At 47.5% G+C, this 25182-nt stretch overlaps 4 protein-coding genes across 4 annotated transcripts; 1 reads left to right on the forward strand and 3 right to left on the reverse strand.

The window, feature by feature from the left end:
• Nucleotides 1–11137: 11137 nt before the first annotated feature.
• On the forward strand, nucleotides 11138–12175 carry AO090120000155 (uncharacterized protein; the record flags this gene model as incomplete). Its single annotated transcript, XM_001823853.3, has 2 exons — nucleotides 11138–11381; nucleotides 11460–12175. 2 exons carry the CDS (start codon nucleotides 11138–11140, stop codon nucleotides 12173–12175), a joined length of 960 nt encoding a protein of 319 aa, XP_001823905.1.
• Nucleotides 12176–14994: 2819 nt separating this feature from the next.
• On the reverse strand, nucleotides 14995–18832 carry AO090120000157 (DNA repair ATPase SMC5; the record flags this gene model as incomplete). The annotated part of the gene is made up of 6 exons (XM_001823854.3): nucleotides 14995–16080; nucleotides 16133–16260; nucleotides 16311–16383; nucleotides 16440–17330; nucleotides 17381–18292; nucleotides 18365–18832. 6 exons carry the CDS (start codon nucleotides 18830–18832, stop codon nucleotides 14995–14997), a joined length of 3558 nt encoding a protein of 1185 aa, XP_001823906.3.
• A 501-nt stretch (nucleotides 18833–19333) lies between these two features.
• Nucleotides 19334–23162, reverse strand: AO090120000158 (glycoside hydrolase family 35 protein; the record flags this gene model as incomplete). Its single annotated transcript, XM_023237625.1, has 13 exons — nucleotides 19334–20307; nucleotides 20363–20656; nucleotides 20715–21128; nucleotides 21187–21337; nucleotides 21391–21428; nucleotides 21483–21575; nucleotides 21624–21826; nucleotides 22054–22154; nucleotides 22211–22682; nucleotides 22741–22785; nucleotides 22835–22857; nucleotides 22914–22968; nucleotides 23038–23162. 13 exons carry the CDS (start codon nucleotides 23160–23162, stop codon nucleotides 19334–19336), a joined length of 2988 nt encoding a protein of 995 aa, XP_023092437.1.
• A 984-nt stretch (nucleotides 23163–24146) lies between these two features.
• Nucleotides 24147–25155, reverse strand: AO090120000159 (uncharacterized protein; the record flags this gene model as incomplete). Its single annotated transcript, XM_023237626.1, is given in 7 exon segments — nucleotides 24147–24290; nucleotides 24348–24551; nucleotides 24563–24691; nucleotides 24742–24777; nucleotides 24825–24922; nucleotides 24984–24995; nucleotides 25020–25155. The coding sequence occupies 7 exon segments, from the start codon at nucleotides 25153–25155 to the stop codon at nucleotides 24147–24149; spliced, it is 759 nt and encodes a 252-aa protein (XP_023092438.1).
• Nucleotides 25156–25182: the final 27 nt, after the last annotated feature.

Below are 25182 nucleotides of genomic sequence, written 5' to 3' on the forward strand. Positions count from 1 at the left end.
CAAGTTTACTTTTTTTTTTCTCTCTTGTAATTTCCCTTTCGCATGAAACCTTCCCTTTCCAAAGACCCAAGAGCCTAAACCACGAGGGAATTCCAGCCCCCAAGACACACCCCCATCATCCTTCAGGAATGAAGAACCAGGAAGCCCCTCCAAAAGTATAGTAGATTAAACGCCCTCGAACCAAACACACGCGAGCATCTGAAACACTGTTCATTCAGTACGAGTAAGTTATGTACTATGGATCCTCCATTAGTATACTACGTATACATACAGACAAGCGCCAACCAAAAAGCAAGACTAAATCAAGAAAAAACGCACGTAAAGTCCCGTGTCGATCACTTTCCAAAGCCCGGGTCGTCTGGGCTTCTCGTTCCAGTAAAATAAGAAACAAATCACCACCCACCAAATAGATTAAAAACAGTCACCAAAGAAAAAAAACCACAGTGGATACAAAATAAAAAAAAGAAAAGAAAAGAAAAGAAAAAAGAAAACCAGACCAAAAAGCCAAGCGACCCAGCCTTCGGCCACGAACCCTATTCGAGTTAGTACACTGGGTCCTCGCACGACACATCACTAAACCAGTCTGGGTAAGGGCCCGCTGCCACGCCGGAGATCTGCTTGTCGGTGCTTTTTTCATCCAATGACCTAACTGTCTTCGGTAATCGATACGATCCTGATGTGGGATTGATGTTGCAGTGAGTATGCGACGTTGTTGTGTGATGGTGGTACTGTGTCCTACTTGCCTTACCTCATAGGAACTGATTCGCTAGAACTAAATCCTTGTCCTTACTATTGATTGAATGAGAATCCTGCCGAGCCTCATGTTGTTATGTATGTACTAGTAGGTCCATTCCATACCATACTATAGTACAGACTGGACTAAACTAAGACCTAGGGATGTAAGTAAAGTATGTACGGTCGGATATTACTCCCCTCCGCCCCGCCGGCCCCCCCTCGTTAGTAGGTATGGTATAGCCAATACGGCTAGTCTAAAAGGGGAAGTAGAAAACTTCCCCTTCTTGACTAAGCGGTTTCTCAATCAAGTTTTAGACTTTCTCCCCTCGGCATCGCCGAAGGTCAAGACCTGGTTCCAACTTGTGGGTGCGGGTCGCTGGAAAAGCTATGGCCAGGTCACGGTGGAATGGGTCTGTCCTTGATTCGAATTCCGATCTGCATTCTTTGATTGTCTCATTGTGTCGTTTGCAAGTTCGTATTCTTGATTCTATGTTTTGGGTGTTGTGGTGGTTTTTCATGTGTGGATTTATGTTACTTACTTACTTGCTTTACCTACTCGCTTTACTTAGTTTCTCTACTTGGTCATTCACCAAGGACTTGTTATGTACATTATCTTAGCATAAGATTGATATATATATATGCAGTAGACCGTGAATACAAAGAATAGACCAAGATATCGGTAATGTGATTACCTACACCTAAAACCTCCTTTCCATACCATTCATACCACCCCTTCCTACAATCAGCTCAACCATGGCAAAATAGATTAATACATTGATTAAGTACGTAGTATCAACCTTTTACTTCGTACTCCCAAGGACCACCAACAAGTGCGTGGGCATTTAGCTTTGCGATTGACGTGTCCTGCCACTAACCACAACCGGTATTGTATATAGTATAGAGTCTATAAGCCTAAATGGAAATGCAACTGGGTCCAAAAAGCGATCTAATCCCTACCTACAGTTACATAGACACAACCCACTTTCCTTGGGTGATGATTAATCATCGTAAACCCCCCCAATCACTGACTCGGTCGCCCGTATTCTACTATGGAGTATAATGAAGGGATAGGCCGAGTCTTCCAAGTACCGTGTCTTGTGTCTCATTGATATTACCCCGATGGGGCTCTTGGTCCTTTTTCCCTTCGTTTTTCTTTTCCAAGGGGAAATTAAATAAAGTAGAATTGAAGATAGGCAACTAAGTAAAAACGAACGAATAGAAGTGAAGAGAAGGATCAAGGAACCTCGGCATAAAACAAGCGAACACTGAGATTGATCATTGAGCTGTGATCGGATCCCCACTGTCCTACCAGTTACTAGTGCTGTAGTGGTGTAGTGTGTACTGAGCACAATGATAATCTCCCCTTTTTTCTGGTGATGATTTAATGACGGGGTGCTGGTGCTACTGGACCGAATAGGAAATGAGGGTTTCGGCCGCTTCCTGCCGGGTGAAAATCGGGTTCAAAGTTTCCCATTCCCACACCCCCCTCCCGCCCCACATGATGGCCGTGGTGGGGGTGGTGTTAAGTCCGTGTTTGTGGATTATATCCGTGATTGGTATTTTCCTGATTCTGGTTTCCTTGCGTGGTTTTTGGTGGGTTTTGTGTATTATTAATTTTTATTTATTTATTTCCTTTTTTTTTTCTTTTTGCTTACCTGCTTTTGCGCTACTGTAGTCATCTTTTGACAGGGGGTTGTTGTTTTCGGTAGTAGTGTCAATAGTTTGAGGCCGAATGTCATAATATTGATCGTGGTAGATTCGGTGACGGCCGAGTTATGCGACACTATGGGTGATTTTCGGTCGCGTTATTGAGATCGGTTAAGCGACCATGACCCGAGTACGGAGTAGATTGATTGAAACTGATTATAGTATCATGTTCTATGGAGCTTAAGTGCCGTAGCACTGCCGATGAGGATGGGATTGACACGATGATGGTTTCGACGGTGTGCTAGCATTTTTAGTTTTTCTTTTGGTCGGTAGATGGATTGCTGTTGTTGCCGTTGAAGAAGCATTGAGCACCGAGTGATCGAGGATCAGGAACAGGAACAGGAATATACTGTTCTCGGCATCCGTAAATGTGCATATCTGCCTTGTGGCCTTCTATGTATAAGTGATCGCCCGGAAGTGGAAAACGTAGCCGATCGGTTTGCTTACGAGTAGGCCATAGGGGAATGGAGGATTGTGTTTGGCCTCCTTATTGCTCCCCCCCTGCTTTGTACAGTATGTGAGCATTACCTTGATGAGGCCATCTTCGTGATGACATGATCGTGTCATACCTCCTGACAATGTCTAAGCCTCTCCTTAGCCAAGGATCGGATCCCCCAGTGTCGGTATATATCACATTACACCCGGCCGGGGGAAGGCAAGTTGCAGTAAGCCACATGGTTGAAAGCCAAAAGGGTGTAAATTACCAGGTAATTAAGGTAAGGTAAGCGGCTCATTCCGCTGTAACGTAAAGCAGGGTGTGGCTGTCGCGCTAAGATTAGTGCATCGGCTTTGGTGCCAAACTCGGGAAGGGCCGAACGATGCTGCAGCGGAGCCGACGTCTGCCACGTGAAGTTGCAAGGGTCCAGACTCCAGCAGGGACGCTAAGACCTCTCTAGCCCGGAAGGGGTTTGGATCGTCTGACGCCCGCTCCAGCAGTTCTCGCTAAAAGCGACAAAAGGGGCGGCTTGTCAGGGGTCGCATCACTAAGCCGGATGTGGTTGTGCCTCGCCTCAGGCTGAACAATTTCCAAACACCGAGGCGTCGGGTCGTGGTAGATACTTTAGAAAACCGCGGCTGTAAATCACGGCAGAAAAAATAAAAGCAAAAAAAAAAAAAAAAGGTGATGTATGCGCCTCAGCCCCTGGTTGCCTGGCTGCCTGGTTCCTGCTTCTTGTTGTTTCCCCACGAACCAACCAAGGCAAAAGGAAGCTCCCTGATGATGATCTGCGGCGATAACTTGATTAACCGACATGCCGATGCGGCGGAAGCGATGTTCTAGACAAGATGTGAAATTTTCAGGAATGATCGTATTGACATCGATTATCCCTGACGGCATGTTCCAGATCGCGATGTCAAGGTTGGCAGGTAAAGGACACCCGTCAACTCTCATGAGACCTGGCGAAGTTTGAAAAAAACCTGATGTGATCAGTATACCCGTCAAGTTGTACAAAAGACGTCATTTTGCATTCCCATCTGCATAGGGCGCGACAGGATGCAGAAAAGTTGCAGATACGTAGATACGACCGCCACCATGTGTTTCTTCTCGGGCCCCTGTGCAACATCGGTTATTTTTACGAGAAGGAGCATAAAGGGAAACCCTAAAGCGAGCTTGCCCGTATGGTCGGGCCAAATCAAAACAAAGGCAACGGGAGAGGCTGTGTTCATGGATGATCATTGATCATGGACTTGTTTACGGCCGGACTAACTGGTCAACCGGAACCCGAGCGGCTGGACTGGCCTAAGGCAACTAACTCTGCGACTCAAGACTGAAACTTGAGAAGCTCTCGTTTTAAGTATCTGATCGACGACTTTCGTCGCTTCTACCCGCCCGTCCATCGATCTTCACCATAGCTGTGACCTGTTCTGGCAATAAGCTCTAAGTTCCAAGTCGCACGGTCGCGCATCCCTTTTTTATACTTTTTATACTTTTAACCTTTTTTTCTTTTGCTTCTTACGGAAATACACACGGGTGTCAAGAAGTTGCCTTCCCGACAAGTCTCAATAATGGTAAGATCCAAGAGGCGATGTGTCGACGTATACTACGGGTCACTTCTCCACGGCGTCCACTGAATCAGCGGTTTTCATTATTCATGTGAAGAACAAAGCCGTGGTAAAAAAAAGAAAACAGAAAAATATCGTTCAAGTTGAAGCATGATGTAAGCACCATTGCCACGAACTGTCAATAGTAGTCTCATAATCCATCAAACTATGTTTGTCTACTAACTCACTAACTACTTTGAACTAAAGAGCGTGCGATGCTATTATTATTCCCTCGCCGAAACGGATGCTTAGCCTAGCACCCGGTGCTAAGCGGGTTGCAGTAGTTCATCCGGGACTATTTGGCGGTCAAAGCTGCGACGTTGGGAAGCGTTGGATGATCAGCGCACATCATTGTCAATCTTTATCAAGTTTATCGTCGGAATCTGTCCGTTCGGAAGACGGGAAAGGGGTTTTCCGCCCCGGTTTTGTATCATGTGTATTTGTTTGATTTCCACGCATATTACTGGCTGGTATTCCGTCCGCAGTCCCACAGTCAACCCCACCGGACTACGAGGATTATTGCTGACAACCGCTCCTTGAGAGACATTATTGTCTAACTATGTGACGTTACCAATGCGGCTGCTACATTAGCATCACCCAGGAAAGGTCCTTCTTCGTAGATTCTCCGGAGTATACTCGACGGAATCTGAATCCTATCCCCAAATCTATACTATACATAGAACTTTGACACAATAGTTTCCAAGGTTTCTCCCCAGACAAGGGCAGTGTTTGAAAGGGTCATCGAACCATGGGTGGTTTAATCGGTGATGTACATTGCGTGGTTTTGTCGAGGGTCAGAAGTACGCGGCATGTATGCGGCCTCGACCTCGTGGGCATGACGACTACCAAAATATAATACATAGACCCTAAAAATAAAGGAACAGTTGTATCACCTCCTACCTCGGTGATAATCAGCGATGCGCAGTCAATCATCCCAGCTGTTGACCTTTTCTTGTTTATACTTTCTTTAAAACCAACCTTACCCCTATTTTTGTGTTCCGTGTTCGTGGTCGGTGAAGGGGTGGCTCCCCCATTGCTGTAGAACGAACACGTATGTGATGTACGGAGGATGGATGGATTTGCTTACTCAGTCAATCCTGGACCCGTGGTACTATGCGAAGGATAGACAAGGTTGATCCCAGGGCACGGTGGTCATTCTCATCTGTTCGTCTTTCCTTTTCAGGGAACTGCATTGTTCCTTTTTAAAGACAAGGTTAAGTTTTGGTTTGTTCGTTGTCCTTGTCTTGAGTTTAATGGGTGGGTTAAACGAGATTGATTCCTTGGGTGTTGTATCTAAAGAATACCCGATAGAATTATCCGTTCCCAGAGGTATCTAGGTACTGGGTATGTAGTACGTAGTAGACTAGTAGAAGTAGACACGGGAATACTCCCTCCGACGGTATGGTATCATTAACCAGGATTACCCATTGTGACAGTGATCAGATTGGGGGGGAAGGGGGACTTAGTAATCAGCTCGCTACAAGAGGGCAGAAAAGGGAAAGAACTCGTATGCGCACTGGCCCCATAGACTACTCTGGAACGGGGAAGTTCCAAAAGGGAACTAAGGGCATCGGATCACGGCGAAATCAGACAAGGATGTGCGCGTCGTCGTATATGCGAAGCCGGCTCCATCCCCTGGTCGTTGTTCTGACCCCTTCTGGAACCCGCAAGCTCATTGAGTCGATGATCATCCATCGATCCGAGGATGATCATCAGCAGGTTCACGGAAGCGCCGTGGATCATGAAAACTCGCATAAGTTGCACGGCAGGTGTGCATGTTTATTGGATGGTTCGACTATCCAGTAGAGAATGGAAGAATTATTCTTCTCTTGTTGAGAATGTTGTTGTTGACTCGAATCTAGGATTTCCATTTCCGTCCCGAGGAATGCAAAGGTAAAACAAAAGACACATGTCATCATCCTTGCAACATCATTCCGTAGCTTTTCCATCCCACGAGTCTGGGAATGCAAATTAACAATCCACTATCAAAGAGTTAAGGCCTATCACCAAGCCCATCCTGGATAAACAGCCGGGTCCAACGTGGGATCGCAATGGGGGGAGGTTGGAAATCCAGTTGCCTGGAAGATTCACTAAGCCATACATTAATTAAACGACTTAATATAAGAGAAGCGCGTGCGTCGTAAGGTACCATTGCACTAGCCCTAGTCCAGACGGACAACGATGGTGATGACGGATGGAGTTTCTTCCTAACCCTAAGCGCAAGAGGCCCCATCGAAGCAATGGAAACAATTCGCTCCGGCGAGAATAACTCGCCAGTTTAGTTCGAGTCCTCTTCCTATCTTGTACGGAGTACCCACGAGACATTTTACCCGGACTTCGTTTATTAAAGTTTGGTCATACTGGGGCAAAGACACATGGACATGGGGTTCTCATCCAATGCGCTTGGAAATTGCCTCGGATTCATAATCTCTTATTCAGCGTCACTGTCGCTTTTCCTTGTTTGGGGATAGCGCGTGGCCCATGACTGCGTTTCTGTGGCTCTGGGAGATCGTCTGGGTTTGTGTTACGGTTCCTGTGTTTCTTTGCTTTTCTATTTGATGTTTGTGGTTTTGCTTTTGCTTGATATTTGTCATGCTTTTGCGTGGTAGTACAGAGATCGAGGCTAGTGATTCTGGCTTGAAGATTGATTTGTCTGGTCTCATCGAGGTACAGTAGAGGGAAGACAACAAAGCAAAAAGAAAAGGAATGATGTCGTACTTACCTTGCGCTGCAACGGGAGCACCACCTCATTCGCCAGTGTGCAGCGTCTCGTACATATTTCCTGAAATTGGTAGGTAGCTTGGCGGGAGGATCCGCCGACTAGTATCTGATGATCATCCGAGAGGATTAAAATTGTATTGAATAAAAATAAAGAAAGGATTGAACCCCCCCCCCCTAAAAATGAGATACAGACGAATCTATCAAGACTTTCAGGTACCCGAAGTCGAACTAGTGACGGGGATTTACCTGAACAAAGAGAAAAGACTACCGAAAATAGAATTTATGAATTATGAACTATGAATTCATAGTGTATTAGACGGATGAATAATCCGTAAAGGGACATGAATTACGATCTCGCTTCCAGAAGTTTTAGTTCCAAGATTACTGATGCACCGATGATCATCCTTTAGCCCCATCTCGTCTCCATAACCCTTTCGGGGCGTCTGGGCGGAATCTGACCGAGGCATCTCGTGCACAGGAACCGGTAGAAAGCCAAGCCCGAATGGAACCACGGTTGGGCTGAGTCCAGACAGTTATCTCTCCATGGAAGCTTTGTCGCATCAGCTGTCTCGGACCCGTGATCTGACAGTCGATCCCAATGGAAGGGAAATTGGGATGGTAATTTATGGTAAGAATTACGGAGTAGTCATTTTTTTGCTTTTCTTAACTCAACTTACGTGGGGATCCGATGGTCTGAGACCTGTGCATAGTTTCGGTCTCATCCTTGGAATGAGGGCAAAGAAAGGAAATGTGAATCCAGCCTGAGGCTGCGAGGAAGCAATTCGATGAATTCTGGCATGCCATTCATGTCTGGCCTTTTTGTCCACATAACCCGTCATGTTTCAAGATGCATCTCGCCGGTTGTTGATGTCATACCTCCATGACCAGTCAAATCGGCTCCGAGTCAAAGGCGCATTCCAGCCTGCAGTCGGGACCGATCATTCATGCGGGAGAATTTTTTCTTCATCTCATCTGATGAGTACATGGTAATACATACTTATGCATGCAGTTGCAATATGCACGGAGAACGCACCCTTCTATCATGTTTTGTCCATTCTTGTTGGCCGGATCGATACTGCCTCCTGCAACCAACCAGCCTCCCTGAGAAATCAATACACGCGATTCACCCAATAAGAAACCAGTTACCCGAGTAGTCATCCCAAAATATGACGGGGATCTTGATCGACAACACGGAGATATGTCCTTGGAGAGAATAGTACCATCTCACGATCAATCACTGTTCGATCGTCTGTAGTACGTATAGGTAAACACTTTAGGGTTTGATTGTGATAATTTCTTTTCGTTTCTTTTCTTTTTTTTACCTCTACGATCTATCCGTGGGCTACTCCTATGGATTTTCTTTTTTTAAACTTTCCCATAGATTGATTAATGTTCATTTCTCGTTGGCTGTCAACGCCACGATAATCTCCGGGTTCTCCATGCCGCTAAAATCCCTTGGCCCCCAAGCGAAGGATCGCAAAAGGAATCGTCCTGTCGGTGTCGGAGCCTAGCCTGCATTAGGAGCTAGTACGAAGCTGCCATGTCTTCTTCGCCCCCAGTACCGCGACGCCATCATCCGGCACCAAGGGCTTGGTTAACGGAGTCATTACCCATCCTAGACATCGGAACTTTTTTTTCTTGATTATCGGCTCTTGCACACGGAGCAAGGGGAACAAAAAAAAGGGATGGGGGTGTTTGATCAAAACCTGGAAGAACTTCGGTAGCAACGACCTAATTAGGATGTTATTGAAACGATGGTATGTCAATAGATAGAGGATAGTAGAACTAACGACTATATGGGCTGGCTGGATTATCAGGGTGAGATGTATTAAAAATCGAACTGCATCGTGAGGCGCATCACCTAAGATAAATAAATAAATGCATTCCATATAATATCAGTGATGCTTAAACACTGGTGGGTTGTCGATTCTCATAGGGTCCTTCGTACAGGAAAAGTAAAGATGACATACATTTCTATTCTACAGGTATGAACCCGGGTGCGTTTTCTCTGTATGTATGATACTGCCGTATGACCAGTTCAGTCCTACCCTACCCTTACCGACCGATGAGGCCCGAGAGAGGAACGGACGATCTACAGGCCTGTCTATTATTGTTGGAAGATGAGAACAGGTTCTTGTCCGTCTCGACAAATCAATGTCGTGCGGGCACCGATCAGCCGTTTATGGGGCATGGGATCGTTGTGACAGGTAAAACCACTTGAGCAAAGTCCAGAAACCAACCTCGGGCCTGATCCACCCGAACGATCGGCTGGGGAAGGGAAAAAAAGAAATATAGAATATAACCGATCAGACAATTTCTTTTTTTTTTTTAGTTATTTTACTTTTACCTTGATCACTAGAACTAAGGATCGTGATAGTAATATAATCTAGATTAATGTGTTGCCTAATTAAGATGGTCGCTATCTGGTAGCGAGGGCATCCGAGGAATGGAAATGGAAGGAAGGAAGAAAAAAAAAAAAAAGGAAAAAAAGGGTGGGTAAGATTTCCAACGAGCAATGTCATGATTCATCCCCCATGATTAATGATTGATGGATTTCTGGGCGCATGATGGAGATTGGGAAAGGTGGCCGTGGATCTGCACTAGCGCCAGACTTACTGTAGCCGAGCCCCCCGAAAGTAAGTACCGTTGATCTGTGTACTCTGGATACGCGGTTACGTACGACACCTCGCGTGGGATTTGGATTCAGGAGGCGGTTTTTTTTTTTTTTTCTTTTTTTTCTTTTTTTTTTTTACTCTTTTTTCTTTTCTTTTTGACTAGCAATGTGACTTGGTGTGGCATTGGGAAAAGGTCTTTGTATCACCTGGCAATTTGAATTAGCGTACCATTCCCTCGGGAACAGGTTCGAAATGAATGATTTATCCAGGATGAAAGACCTGTGAATCATGGTACAGTTATATCTGGATATCTCTATAAGCAAGTACGGAGTAGAAAAGGAAAATAAAGAATCTCGTCTGTCGAACCCGTCAAGTGTGGCTCTGGGTCGTAATACACATTACCCACATTCCAGTGTGGTCCTTTTCTGGGGCGGACAGCGGAGATGGGCACGTTTTTTTAGACTCTCGTCGAATCTACCCAAAACGATCTATGCTAATGGTAAATCATTTCTAGGCCCGTATGGCAAGGTTTACAATACCATACCGAAAATCAAAATAATTAAAAAAAGGGTACCGGGCCACTGGTCATTAATTAAGCTTTGAGACGGAGGTATCAACCCTTGTCGAAGCGAATCGAGAAAAACGAATTAAAGAAATTCGAAAAGTGGCCACTGAGGACTCCTTCGGGGAAATTCCCTTACGGCGTAACGCGTATGGTAATCATGACCCTATCGAATATTATTTATTTTATTTTCGATTTTTTTTTTTCTTTTTTTTTTTGTTTAATTTTTATTTTTCTTTTTTCCCTCCTATTATATACTACGCTCGACAGGGAAATCGTTTAGGTTAATCCTCATCAGCGTCTGGGTAAATAATTATTTTATTATTTTATTCGAAGCAGTGGTTCGCATCGGCATCTCCCGCTGGATTTCTTTCCTACTTTTCAATGTTTTAAACTATCCCAAACGGAGGACGTCCGTCACCTATAATTAAACATTTCGGTTGATCTTCCTTCTCCTGCTCATATTCATACTTATTATCAAGGCTTCATCATTCCCCACCCGAACCAGCACATCTCCAGCTCCATCTATAAACACTTTCCTCCACCCCCCTCCCCTGGTTCCCAAAATCCAATTGCATCCCCACTCGTACCTGGAACACGATCCATTCCACCGGTCTTCCTACGTACCCTCTTGTCTTCATATATGGTTCGGGTGTAGCCACGTTTTGCTACCTTCAACTTCTCTTCCATCCTTCCACCTTCCACAGCTCAAGCTCTCCCCGACTCTCTACTCCAGTTGCTCCCATCCTATTTCGTCATGGATCTCGCCAGCCTTATCACTCCGGGTCCTGAACCCATCTACAAGTCTCGGGCATCCTACAGCCCTCCTCCCAGCTCTGCGGGTTCCTACAAGCGCCCGGCTGAACACGACTCTTACTTCTCGTACTCGCGCGCCCCGCAAGCCCCTCTTTCCCCGCCAGTCGAGGACCAGCCCAAGTGCTCTCTTCCCTCTATCTCGACTCTCTTGGAAGGCGCCGACAGCGCATCGACATATGCTGCAAGTATGTCTCCCCGAGACCCCATTGCGCACCATGCGCATGACCTCTGGAAGCACTGATGACTGACTTTCACCGGCGCAGAGCGTCAAAGAACCAGCCCACCCCCGCGCAGGGAGTCTGAGTTCCGTTCACCTTATGACTCAGTCTCAACACCAAATGGCCCTCCTACTCCACCTTTGCGCCCTGAATCGGGCTTCCACAGCGGCCACCACTCTCCCTCTGCTTCGTCCGTGACTAGTGGAAAGGCCATCAAGCTCGAGTCGTACTCGCAAACCCCCATGACACTGCCTAGCCCGTCCGATAGATCCTCGATCTCCAGCCAGGGCTCTGTCCACCACGTTTCCGCTGCTCCCTACGCTTCTCCTGCCCCCAGTGTGGCCTCGTACTCTTCGCCGGTTGAATCCTCGGCTCCGTCCGCCATGTACTACCAGAGACCTTCCGGCTCCTACCAGACCCCCGCTACTGTGCCTAGCCCCTCCGCTGCTCCTATGCCTGCATCTGCCACACACCAGCAGATGATTACTCCCGTCACTCCGGCCTGGCAGCACCACCACTACTTCCCGCCTTCCAGCTCGGCACCCTACCAACAGAACCACGACCGGTATATCTGCCGGACTTGCCACAAGGCCTTCTCCAGACCATCCAGCCTGCGCATCCACTCTCACAGCCACACTGGCGAGAAGCCATTCCGCTGCACCCACGCCGGCTGCGGTAAGGCGTTCAGCGTACGAAGCAACATGAAGCGCCACGAGCGCGGCTGCCACACCGGACGCCCCGTCGCCACCGCCATGGTATAAACACCAAAGCACAAAGACAAGAAACTAAAAAAAGAAAAAAGAAAAGAAAAGAAAAAGACAACAAACCAAGAGCTATACTGCAGGTCTATACACATCTACTCTGCAGCACCTTCTGATTCTTTGATGATACCCTTTTATGCGTGTGATTTTATTACTTTCTACCCGGGCTTAGGGTTCAGGAACAGGTGTCTGGGACAGGAACTCATATACAACAATTTTTTGTTTGCTTTCTTCTCTTCTCACCTTGTGTATATATTATATGGACGGGTTTTATTGAAAGGATCGGAATTAACCAGGCGTCGACGGGAACCCGGGGTTTCTCCGGGGCTGGGAAGCAACAGGTCAGGGTCTCGGGCATTTGTCGGAGTCTTGGGCTTCCCTTATTGTTGTTACGTGTTTCTTTTGTGTCATTTTCCTTTGTTCTAGTGATGTGACATGACCTCGAGAAAGAATTGTATATTTGAGTCCTCTCACCTGTTTTCCTTGTATGTAGATATCTATACATCTATGCCTATACGAACTTATTCTCTGAACTACCTTGGTTTTTCTCTAGATATCGCTACTGTACTACGGGTGCTTACAGTAGAACCTGACCGAGTAAACATCTACTATGATAGGGTAAAACTTACTGAGCAGTGGTTTTACCTGTTGGACTACCAGATCATCTGATTTGCTCGTCATCCAACAACACTGCCCCAAGACACTACTTCTGTTGCTTTCATCATCAACCCCCCCACATACAGAGAACACCACCCAAACATCCAAAACCCACCCAAGAAAAGAACCAAACAAAAACTCAGATTTCCCCAAACCAAGGTCCAGAAAGTCCAACCGCCGAGAGCCACGGTTCAGGCATCACCACCCAAAGAAAGTAAGGTAAAGGGTTCCGACATTTCCCTTCCACTCAGCACCTAAATGAACCAGAACTAAGACTATACCGAGACGTGGCGAACTAGCCCGGCTATAGCGTTTATAGCGGCTCTCTACATCTTTGTTGTGGCGCGGGAGATTGCGGAAGGTGGTCTGATTCTGACTCTGGGATAGTTGTCAGTATGGATATTGCATCTGAGGGGGTTTTCGCAATGCGGAATGTGCTGTGCGTTGTTCTTCGGATGATAATTTTGCTCTCGAGTTTGGGGTGACTTTTTTAGTGAGTGGATCTGGATGTGGAGGTTGGGAGTTGTGTGTTGTGTGTCTCTTAAGGTTATTGGTATTTGGTAATGCGTTTGGCTGTGAACTGTACGAAGATGCAATCTACTAGCCCTATGCTTGATATGGTTATGGTATTTACAGTTCGAGATGTGTATTCAACTAACAGGTGTGGTTTATTGACGTTCGTGAGAGGATGCCATATGTAGTTACGTAGTAAAGTACAGGTCATACTAAGAAGGCTCATACAGAGTCGGTAGGTATGTCTCTCGCACCTCCGTGCATCCTTTCCTTCTGAGAATACCACCTTCTGTATACAAAGTATACTATGGATTTAATGTAGTAGGTGATGGACTGACATAAGACTTGCACATAACAATCTCACGCACCCTACCGTAGGAGATAGCCTGGGTAGATCAAACCTGCATATCAGGGGATTATCACCAATCTCAACTACAGACACTTACTACTTGAGCGGTTTTGAGGTTCTTCACTTGTGGTTTTCACATCTCCCTGTGTGCTAGCACCATAGACTTGCTCTTAGGATAAGCATGCTGGACGATTACACTTTGTTCTGTTAGAGGGGTTTCAACTTTTTATTGGTGTTTCTTGCTACTCTATTGTTATATTGCTAATAGAAGATTTATTTTATTCTAAATAGGCATAAAAGCGATCCAGTCATGAGTAACTACTAGATTATCAAACCAGTGCATCGACAAGTGATAAAAAAAAATACAGTTAAGAGACAAAGGTAAGAAGAAATATACAGGAAGTAGACATAGACATGATCTACGAACATAATATCTTACTCAGGCTCTAAGGACTCAGGACGTGTTAGATCATCTACACAGCCCGCCAAAAACAACAAAGACCTCCTAAAGAAAAAAGGCAACCCTCAAGATTGAGTCACAAATGGGTAAGTGATCATCATCCGTACCGTAGAGCAAAGAGTCATCTGGACCGGATCGTCGGTGGGACTTAGAATACGTTTACAGAACCTACATGCAAACCCAGCCACTTCGTACTGAACCCTTCGGTCTAGACATACTCCGTTCTCCGTATTAATAAGTTTCCTACAATGACCGTGCAATAATCAACGCTTCTGCATGAAACCTTTTGAGAATTGTTGAAGTTATCAAAGGCTTAAAGTGAAACCATACCATGGTACCAACTAACCTAGCCTAAACAACGCACCCTTACCAGGGAAACCCACCTGAACAAAGTAATAGTTCTCACTGGACCCAGGGAAGTAATGATGGGTTACCATGCTCTCAGACCCCGATTTTCGCCTATGACTACCTTCTTCTACTTAGTAAACGAAGTGACATTCCGATGGGGCAACGGGAATGTATTAATAGAAGTGATGATTGGTTTTGGGTGGTTAAGGTTTGTGTTGAAGAGGGTTAAAGTGCGATATACGGGTTTTGGGCGGGGCGGTGGGTTTCAGGACGCTGATCGGAATGAACCTGGGTAAGTATATCTGTAGATCGTGGGACTGATGTATGGTTTGAGTAGAACTCAATATGTACAGTGTGAAGTCGAGACAAATAATATCAGGTATAGGTATAAGCTTCAACCAAGAACGCACATGACATGTAATATCGCATTTGGAATCATAAACGAAAAACAAGGTATCACAAAACACCGTTACTCCAAGCCAGAAAGGTAAATCAAGCGTGAACGTCAACATGGCCGTTACTTCTTTGAGTAGGATCCTCGAGGGCCCTTCCTCGATCCCGTATAGCCCTCATTCGTTGAACGGCTTGCCCAAAGTCAAGCTGCTCGTAGTCTTTGGGCATATGCTCACCGCTATAGATGCAGAGGACCCTCATGCCTGGCTTGTAGACTAAGCCGCTGAGCAGTTTGGGTGTGATGAGGAAGTATTGCCCGCCACCTCCGTTTTCGGAGGGGGCACAGGCTATGTCCACCAGGCGTCCGTGTACCATGCGTTCATTGCGCGGGTCCATACCTTGGTTAATCTCGTCGACGACGCGGAACGGAGATGCGGACAGCGACTGCAGAGCCATGAGGTAGAAGATCGTACTTACGGCTCTTTCTCCACCCGATTGGCGGTGAGAGTCGAGGAGGGAGAGATTCTCGTGCTCTCGAAATTTGACGTGGATCTGGATGGACCACTGGTCAAAGTCGCTGCCTCCAGGTTCGCCGTCGGCGCCTGCTTCATCCTCTGCTTTGTCTAATGTGACCTGCCCGGCACAGCCAATGCGGGCAAACGAGTCAGAGAAAGCGTCACTTATGCTCTTTATGATCTCATCGAGCTTGGGTTCCCACTTCCCGCGGATTTCGTTGATGGCGTGGTCAAATTCCGCGAGTTGAGCCTCGAATTCGGAGAGCTTGCCACGCAGTTTTTGTATCTGTTTTTCACGTTCTTCGAATTCTTTAATGATGTTGCTGCTCCCTCCATGCGTGAGTTCCAGGCGAGCCTTCTCCGAGTCGATGTCTGCTTCAAGTTGATCGACAGTATGATCGACCAAACTGGAGAGCAGGGCAGCCAAGTCAGGCTGACGCTCCGACAGTTGTACAACCTTGTTTGCCTGCTTCATCATTTCTTTGACGGCTACCGACATGGCCTTCACTTCCTGCATGGCGTCTTTCAGCTCGTTATTTTTAGCTTCCAACCTGTCTCTGTGTTCTATATTACGATCCTTCAAAATTTCTAAGTCGGAGAAAGCCTCAATATGGCGGATCTTTAACTTGATGAGTTCCTCGTGCAGTACTCGAAGATGTTCGACCGCGTTCTGTTTAGGGTTAGCACTGAGGCATCGCGGGAATAAATAAGAAAATACATACAGCGTATTCAAGTGTCGCCTCAGCTTTCTCAATCGATAGCTGGTCCTGTCGACTGCGAATATCAAGAACCCTGGTTTTCACATCTTGAAAAATCTTCTGGATGTCTCTCAGTCGGAGTTCCTGCTGGCCTAATACGGAGTGTCAGAATCGCTCAAAAAGGAGAGACGGAGAAACATACGAATTCTTTCGGGGATAGCCCGGTAGTTTGTAAGAGCCGTTTGTTTTTCGGACTTCTCCCTCTCAAGTTCGAGCTGTGAAGTAAAGTTAGTGAATTTATCATCAAATCACCAACAAATGCAGTTCATACCCGTTCCCGTTCACATTCATCAAAATCATGGCCGAGCTGCTGTAGATTGGCTCTCTCCATGTCCATCTTTTCCTGCAACTCGCGCACTTCGTCCTTGAGAACTTGAATATTTCGAACCAGATCCTGTTTCGCTGATGCATCCAAGGGTTGTGATGTCCACACCTTCGCCGGCTTCAAATGTCTCACACGGGTTGAAGTTGCACTGGGACCATATTCTTTTCGTCGCGTAATTTGGTAGCTTTGCCTGCCAGCCACCCAGGAGGATATCGACCCCTGTTCTATTTTGCGAAACTCTTCGTCCGTGATAGCTCGATGGCCGATAGGTGTTTGGTGCAGCCGATTCTCGCTACATAGTGTGGCGACCACTGGGTCTGGTCCATTGATGAAATCTTTCGCCCAACCATCGAACCCGAGATTCCGAATCTCGTCTCCAGTTAAGGGAGGACGGAAACTATCCAAGGAAACAGAACTGGTCTTGATGCTGATATCGGCCAACTTTTGCCCGATATTTAGTTCCCTTTGAAGCGTCCTGAAATCGTTGCGACACTGTACAGTGAATGCGATGTAATCATTCCGTTGCAATAGTGATTCGACAGCATCAGCGTATTTAGGGTCCTTCACAGAGCAGGTGACAATCGGAGGGCCAAACACTTCTTTTTCGAATTTGTCCTGATTCGTCTGGATCCACTGGTAAGCCTTGTAGGATTCGTATGATAACTGTTTCAGCTTTTCTTCTTGCCGTCCTGATTGAGATTCTAGTCTCTGCAAATGTCGTTCCAACTCCGTGACTTTGTCGGTTTTCTCCTTTAGGGCTTCGCTGAGTGGCCTTCGGTCATCTTTGATTTGGTTTGCTTTATCCTCAATTTCCCGAGCCTCTCGTCGCTTTTCTCTCTGTTGTATAGATGAGCATGGGTGTCCGCAATCGTCTCCAAGCTACTTACAATTCTCTCATTATACCAATCGGCATCGAACTCAATGGCCCCTTCAGCCAATTGGCGGTTGAGTTTGTTAATGGTCTGCTGAATCCTCATCCCATCCTCTTTCGAATTGGCATTGCTCTTCTTCTCCGCGTCTATTTCCTTTTCTAGATTTTTCATCTTCTCTTCGTATTGCTCGATTTTTTTCCCTAGGGCTGAAGCCGTACGTTCTGCTTCCTCAACACGCGCTTTCTTGTAACTGACGACATTGTCGATCTGCAGACAATACTCTTGTTTCGCATTGACTGCTCTCAAGGAAGGTTCAAGCTCAGCCTTGAGGTTTTCGTACTCAAGGGCAATTTCCTCTTTTCTCCGTCTCTTGTCCTTGAAGTCGTTGTGCATATCCTTGTACTTCACCATTGGTCGGGTCAGCTCCAACATCTCGATCTTCCTCTTGATCTCAGCTCTCTGTCGCATCCTTTCAACATCCGCCCTTTGCATCTCTTGTCGCTCTTCGAGATTAGTTAGGAGATCCTTGTCGCTTTTATTATCCGCTTGTAATTTCTTCTGCCGGGCCCTCAGCTGCTTCAGGTTATCGTGCCATTCAATCATTTCAGCACCCGCTGCAGCCCTTTGTGTGGAGTTGAGGAGTTCAATGGGCGTAAGAGCAGCGAACTCGCTGACCTTATCTTGCGGTAAGAACTGACATAGATTGTCGATTTGAATGGAGAACGACTGAGCCAACTTCAGCACCTGGGTGCGCGATGCGGTCTTCCCGTTTATGGTAAACGAGCTTTTGTTGCCATCGCGCTTGATCGTCCGAGTTACGACCGGGTTCCGACGAAAATGAGGTCCTCCCGCGAGCTCGATCTCAATTGTAGCCTCTCTGCAACCGTGCTTCACGAATTCGCCGGGGTCCTTGGCACGTCCCAAGTGCTAATCCACAAGACCTCAAATCAGTACAGCTCTTGCCATATCCCCAACATCAAAAGGCAATATCAATCATACCGCAGGTCCCCATCCCAATCCCAAACAAATCGCACAAACAAGGGTACTCTTCCCCGTTCCATTCGGTCCAATAACCATATTCAATTTCGGCCCGGGAAAGAATTCCGCAGACGTATACGTCACGAAATCAGTGACCTTGATGCGCACAATCGCGCCCGGTTTGTAGGCTTCCTGCACTGCTCCATCTCCATTCTGCATAGGTTGCGGATTGCGGGTTTTCGCTATCTTGGATAGCTTCGAAACCCCGTTTACATTATTGCCATTCTCAGCCCCCTCCTCTTCATCACTCGTCCCACTAGACGTATCTTCCGTGTCATGCTCATCGCCGCTTGAGTTGGCGTCCAGACGGATCCGCTTGCTGCTGTTTGACGCGGGCGTGGGGTTGCCTGGTGTGCTTGACGAGTCGTCGCTTTCGTCTTCTTCTTCGCTTCGCTGTCGTCGGCGAGGCACCGTCGCTAATGAAGGCATGCTTGGAAGGCCACGGGCTGGCTTCTTGTTAGGCCCGGGCGCATCTGGTATTCATGGATAAATATTGTGGTTTTGGGGCTTAAATGCGATGATCAGCGCGGTCGCGACGCGCCGTGGATCTATCAATCTAGTTGTGTTTTGGTTAGGCGGTCGTGGGTGGCAGTTTATTGTCATTTTGGGTTTCCTTTTTAGGATGCGGAGCTTTGCCCTAACTTGGTTGGTGTTCTATTCTGTATGTTGGGAATAGCTTGGTGTGAATGTGTATGTTTTGGTCTGGGTATTATTTAAGGTGTTTATTACTCATCACGTTGTTATTTGTTGCCTTGTTTGTAGAATCGTATAGTACATACAAATTCATTCCGACTCGTTTTCTCATACTTAGATTTTTTTCTCACATATGGGTCAAAATTTGAAGGGAGATATAGATATCCGCCAGAGTTCAAAGTCTGAAGATCTCATTGCAATGAGCGGACAGAGAAGTGGAAATTAGTTCCCGCCATCTTAAGCATATTCACGTCTCTCCTCGATCCATCCAGGTCTCAGGTACGCTCCATCAAAGTTCATATCGAAGCTGGTCTCATGGACATAGTCCACATTCCAATCGACCTTGATCTCAGCACCATCCACACTCTGACTCCACACCGTCACGGCAATCGTGTTATCCCCGTTGTAATCAAGGACACCCGGAGGAACAGGGAAGTCGATCTGATGACCGATATAGGGGTTAAAGCGACCATACTGGTACCCATTGACGAAAAGCAGAGCCCGCAGCTGGTTAGTATACCCCTCCGCAGAGGTAAAGGTTACGTTCGAGGGCGCCGTCAGACGGAACGAGATAGAGACGTCCAGTCCCTGGGGCACGGAGAGGGGAACAACAGTGCGGAAGACGCGAATACCAGCGCCGGGAACGGTTAGGCTCGTGCTGTTTGAAGACACCTCCTCGGCTTCGTCGAACTCATAGCCCGGGAGATGGATACCGACGCGCTCGGCGTACAGACTGCCCTCGTTGAGCGGGGCGCGGACCGGGTCAAGGTGGTCTTCGAAGCCTGCGTTGCCGGCCAGTTTCCACTCGGTGAAGGAGTAGCTTCCGGGACCGATGAGGGTGGCGTTTGTGATGCCTCGGGGGTTGAGTGCTCCGTCGCGCAAGTCGTGGGCTGAGTTGTCCATGACGACGACTAGGATGTTGTCTTCGTCTGTGCTGAGGGTTGCGTTGGAGAAGGAGAATGTCTGGTCGTTTTGCTCAGTTGTCGCAGTGCCGAGCCAGGAGCCGATGAAGTCGGAGTTCAGCCAGACTGAGTAGCCGAATGCGCGACCTCCGGTGATGTTGAGGTAGACGTCGGTTGGAGGCTCGTCGGTGCTGGGGAATGTGGCGCGGTAGATGTGGTTGCCGACGTGGATATCGTTCTCGTCTACGTAGAGGACTGGGTTGTTCGGTGCCGGGGGAGTAGGGTTAGACGAGTTTGTCTTTGTAGCCACTGGTCTTTTGTTAGCTGGTGGGTACTATTGGCCGTGGAGGAGAGGGTAACATACCAACCCAAGCCTTGCTTGTAGCGGAGTAGTCCTTTGCGATTTCAGGGAGACTGTCCGCAGACTTCCAGCCAGAGATCGTGGGAAGCTCGAACTTGGCATCGCCTCCCAGGGTTGTGGTTATAACACCACCCTTCGCCGACTTGACGGATGTCTTCTTGCCATTCCAATTGACAGAGCATACAGACTTGGGTGCAAAGATGCTGACCTCTGTAGAGTTCTGGATATCTCCAGTGAGTTTCAAGTCACAGCCTTCCAGTTTAGCCGAGCGAACTAAGTAGGGGCCATGGACAAGGACTGAGGAGTGTCAGCGAGCCTATCAACTGTTTGTATACCGCCATCGATGGGGACTCACCAGTGTTGTTGCCAGCCTCGGCAGGGTCATTGTTGAGTGGAGTAGACCAGAATACATGAGCAGCAGACCGATCGAGAAGAACAATGCGTGTTCCATCACCAAGCTCAACCAGGCTCATACCCGATCTCTGCATGAAAGAGACTGTTACATTGTTTGTCCCAGGGTGAATCTCGATGTTCGCAGTACGCCCTTTGTCGGCGAACTTAGCCGAATTCACTCCCTTCACGGTGAATTCTCCCGATTCTCCAGTAGGGACCCAGAGAGCCAGCACTTCTTTGCCATCAATAACAGCGTAGGTAAGAACCTCCGCCGTAGAGTAAAGGAGTGTCTTCGAGCCGAACTTGAAGTCCGTGACAATGATCTTGGATTGGTGACCGTTGAGAGTGATTTGGGAGCCATACTGAGGAATAGTAACTTGTCAAGAAGTCAGCAGTTGATCATTGCGATATGGGTACTAGAGGAGATAACATACGAGCACCCTCGGAAGTGTTAACCTTGACCGTGAACTTTTCAACCGTTCCAGATGGAGTGTACTCGTGCTGAGTTACGTAGAAAGCCGCGCCAGTGTCAGGGTTCCGCAGCTCAGCAACCGACACTGCTGGATTGCTCGAGTATTTCGTGCTCTATTAACTTGGTTAATGTTTCTCGGTACACGATATTGTTATCATCTACTTACGTTGCCTAACCGGTCGACCTTAGACAGATCCTGGGCGACTGTATCCTGAGATTAGCTTGGCGAGCTTCCACCTATCGGATAAAGAGGCGTACTTTTCGTGAATTGAGTGAGTACTTTCGTCTCATAGTATTTCTCAATGAGCTTTCGGTTCTCCGAAATTGGGGAGGAGTAGTCGTAGCTCGTCGCTGGGCTCATCAACACCTATAGCATAAGTTGGATTGGGGATAACTTACCGACATCCGTTGAGGCGTGCCAGCCCCAGTTGGTACCGCCGTACAACATGTACAACGAGATAGCGCTGACTCTCTGGGAGATCAAGTTTCGGTAGAAGAGATTCGCAAAATCCGGGCCAAGGTCATCCGGGCAGCCGCCTTGAGGTCCACCCCATGGGTTGTACGAGCCGCCTTGGAACTCGGGCATGAAGCTTGGTTGAGTGCTATGATAGGCGTTAGAATGTGTGGGTAGTCTCAAGTAGAGCAAACTCACGGTGATAATTCCTTAAAGTAGCTAATTTGAGGGTAAGTCAGTTTTAACTCGTACAGTCTGTGCATCACACTTACTCGTAGTAGATCAAGGTTTTCTGAGGTAAATTAGCATGAACCTCCAGACAAAGACAAAGTCCTACTTACATATGGGATATACTCTCCGTTAGTTGAAGCACACTCACTGACATTGCAGGTCCAGCAAGTGGGATAGCTGTCCACGCCAATGACATCGACATTTCCGGTGGCGTTGGAGAGGTCCTTGGACCATGAGTGACCGTTCTGTTATACATCAGCCAAATATTCTGTATCTTCAGTAAGTGAGCATATTGCCCTACCATGTTGGGAAGATTATGGATCAGAGGAGCATCAATGCCATTTTCCCGAGCAACATCCTCCAAATACTGCATGTATTCCTGACCAGACGTGTTGGGCTCGTGGGTTTCCTCATCAAGCCACTGCTCGGCGTACTCATTTTCGATCTGATACAGGATTACATTTCCGTCATTAGTGATGAGATGAGGGGCAATAATTTTAGAAATGTTAGCCCAGTACGGGGTCAAAGCCTCCAGATACCGAGGGTCGTTATCCCGCAGTTTCCCGTAGGCACCTGTAGTCGTCCACAGAGGGAGACCGCCAGCATTGGCTTCTGCATTGACGTATGGGCCCGGCCGGATGATCATGTAGAGACCTATCTCTTTGGCTAGAGTCATGATCGAGGTGAAATTGTGGGCTCCGTTCTCAAAGTCGAGAACACCGGGTTTAGGGCTGTGGTATCCCCAGTGATTGTAGATGGAAAAGGCAGTGAAACTGTCGAATTTGCCATTAGCGTGCCGAGAAACGACTTTCAAAATCTGGAACTACCTACCCAGCGGCCTTGATCTTCTCCAGTAGATCTCTCCATAATTCGGGCCTGGTTATATATTAGCGAGAGCGCTGCCGTTGTAGGACTCTTGCCTTACACAGGAATACGCCAGTAATGGAACTATACGATGTTAATGCATTGAACCATGTAGAACATAAACGATTGGGTGGACCAACCTCTCCAGAGAAAACAAAATGTCTCTGACCATTAATCAAGAAACTATAGTGATCCCTGTATAGCCATGGTGTCAGAGCTAACAGTATTGATCCACAAATGAATCCACAAATTGGCTAAACCTACCATTCTACAGTGTCTGTCAAGCCGTTGTCATGCAACGGCCAACGGGTTGAGTTCTGCTGAGCAGAAACGCCAACGAAGGACGCCCCCAAGGCAAGTCCGCTGAGCACGGTCTTGGAGATGAGCATCTTGTGAGTCTGCCAGGAAAATCCTGTGGTCGAAACTTGATCTCAAGCCGTGGACGGGGACCCATGCCCTAATAAATAGTAGTATGAAGGACCGCCAAGTAGCCGGCCAAAATCCATCGTGCTTTTTACCCCACACTAGGAGCAATTCCTGGATGGAGTAAAGAACATTGCATCATTGTGAGTCTGTGGTTGCTAGATCGTGCTACTACAGCGTATATTAGACCTGCATCCTTGGCGGTTTTAGGGTACTATGAAGTTGAGGCATAAGATACATAATCTTTCCAATTACTAGTTTACAAGTATACAAATTTAGTTTCTACGCGAGCCATAGGTACCATGATATTTTGCTAGCTTTTAGACGTTTGAAAGATAGTCGTTGACCGTGTTGAGAGAGCTCAAGCCTAGGGTTGTGTTTATCCGGGGGACCCGCGCGTTGTCTAATTTCCACTCACTCCACAATCCGGCCGACTTTGATAAATCCCCACAAGCCCCGGCGGGACTTTCATATAAATTTTCCGTCCGTATAGGTCACTTTCCGTGAAGCCGATGCCACCGGTGTCGAACTGCCCGAACTCTCGTATTGGCCTTCTAAGGGTCTTGATCCCCACAGCCGACCAGACGCGGCTAATAAAGTCTGATTCGGGGTAACAACCGAGCCAGAGACAGGCTACAGCCTACGAGACGGTAAATTCCGAAGGCGCCGTCTGTGCTATGCAGGTTAACCGACCAATACGAGCAGGGAATTTGAGTGAACTTGCTTAAAATCGGTTATATAGCTGCATGGACTACTGCCCCTTCTACCTAACCTAGAAACTTCCGCACCACCTCGACCCTATCAAATCACCAGTTAGCCAAGTCTCGGGGTCACTTCGGCATTATCCACCTTGGAAATACTTACGTAGCAAACGTGCCCGCGCTCACAGGCATAGCCCGAAAAAGAGCCGGTCCGAGGCCATAAAACAGCCTTCGCAAGCCACCTGTGACCTAAGTATGCCGAAAAGCATCTCTCATGTTGCGGTGTTTTTTCTCAGCCCCAAATCCATCGCTTTGCATCTTGCTCTTGAGCACGTCCAATGGATGACTCAGTAGCCAGAGCGCCTCCCCCGCAAGTCCTCCACATAATGCGATCTGTCAGCTTGGGAGTTCTTCTCGTTCCTTTTGCTGACGAGCCATGGCGATGCCCACGAGACCCTCGTATGCTGCCAACCACACTCCGTAGCCGTGGATTTCTCTGAGGAGAATTACTGCCTGTCCGCGATAGATACTGGCAATGCCGGCGGTACCGATGAGCTTGAGAGCACAGCCCAAGGGTCCGTTGTATATTCTGGCTGCTCCATGAGGTTGCGTTTGTAAGCGGATACGGATGTGTTCTACTGGACCGAGATGATGCTGGTGGCTACTCCGGCTCCTGCACCGGCGAGGTAGTATTGCGGTATGGATAGGGTTGAATCATGCCCTGGGCGCTTATCTGTATTGTAGGACTCAATGGCTTGTCGGATCCCATGGAAGGCACCGAATTGAATGCTGACCTGGGGAGGTTTAGCTAGAAGTGCGTTTGTTGGGTGGATAGATGACCTACGCAAGCCCCAACACCTAACAGCGGCATAAGAGTGCCCTATCAGGTCAGTGGCTTATTCCAAACAGCTTTGGAAAAGCCCATACTCTATAAAATGCCAAAGGCCCTTCTTTGGCCCAGATGTTGCGAGCGGTTGGCAAGGTATTGCCTCCGTTTTGGGTTTGTAGTCGGACTTTGACTAGGTCTAATGGATAACATTTAGACTAACATTAACCAGATGTATGTTTTCGCCATAAGACACATACCAAATGGCTGGTCTAGATACTGTTAGATCTATCTACCATACGAATTGTATAGTAAATGGTACTCGCCGATCAAGACCTGAGCAGCACCACCAGCCGCTCCCGCAGTGAAATCCGTAACAGTCTCCCTCCAAACAGCCACATTAGGCTCGTTCGCTTTCAATTCCGAAGCCATGATGTGACAATTTCTGCTCTAACCTGA

Source organism: Aspergillus oryzae, chromosome 5 (assembly GCF_000184455.2).
Source record: "Aspergillus oryzae RIB40 DNA, chromosome 5".
Classification (NCBI taxonomy): domain Eukaryota; kingdom Fungi; phylum Ascomycota; class Eurotiomycetes; order Eurotiales; family Aspergillaceae; genus Aspergillus; species Aspergillus oryzae.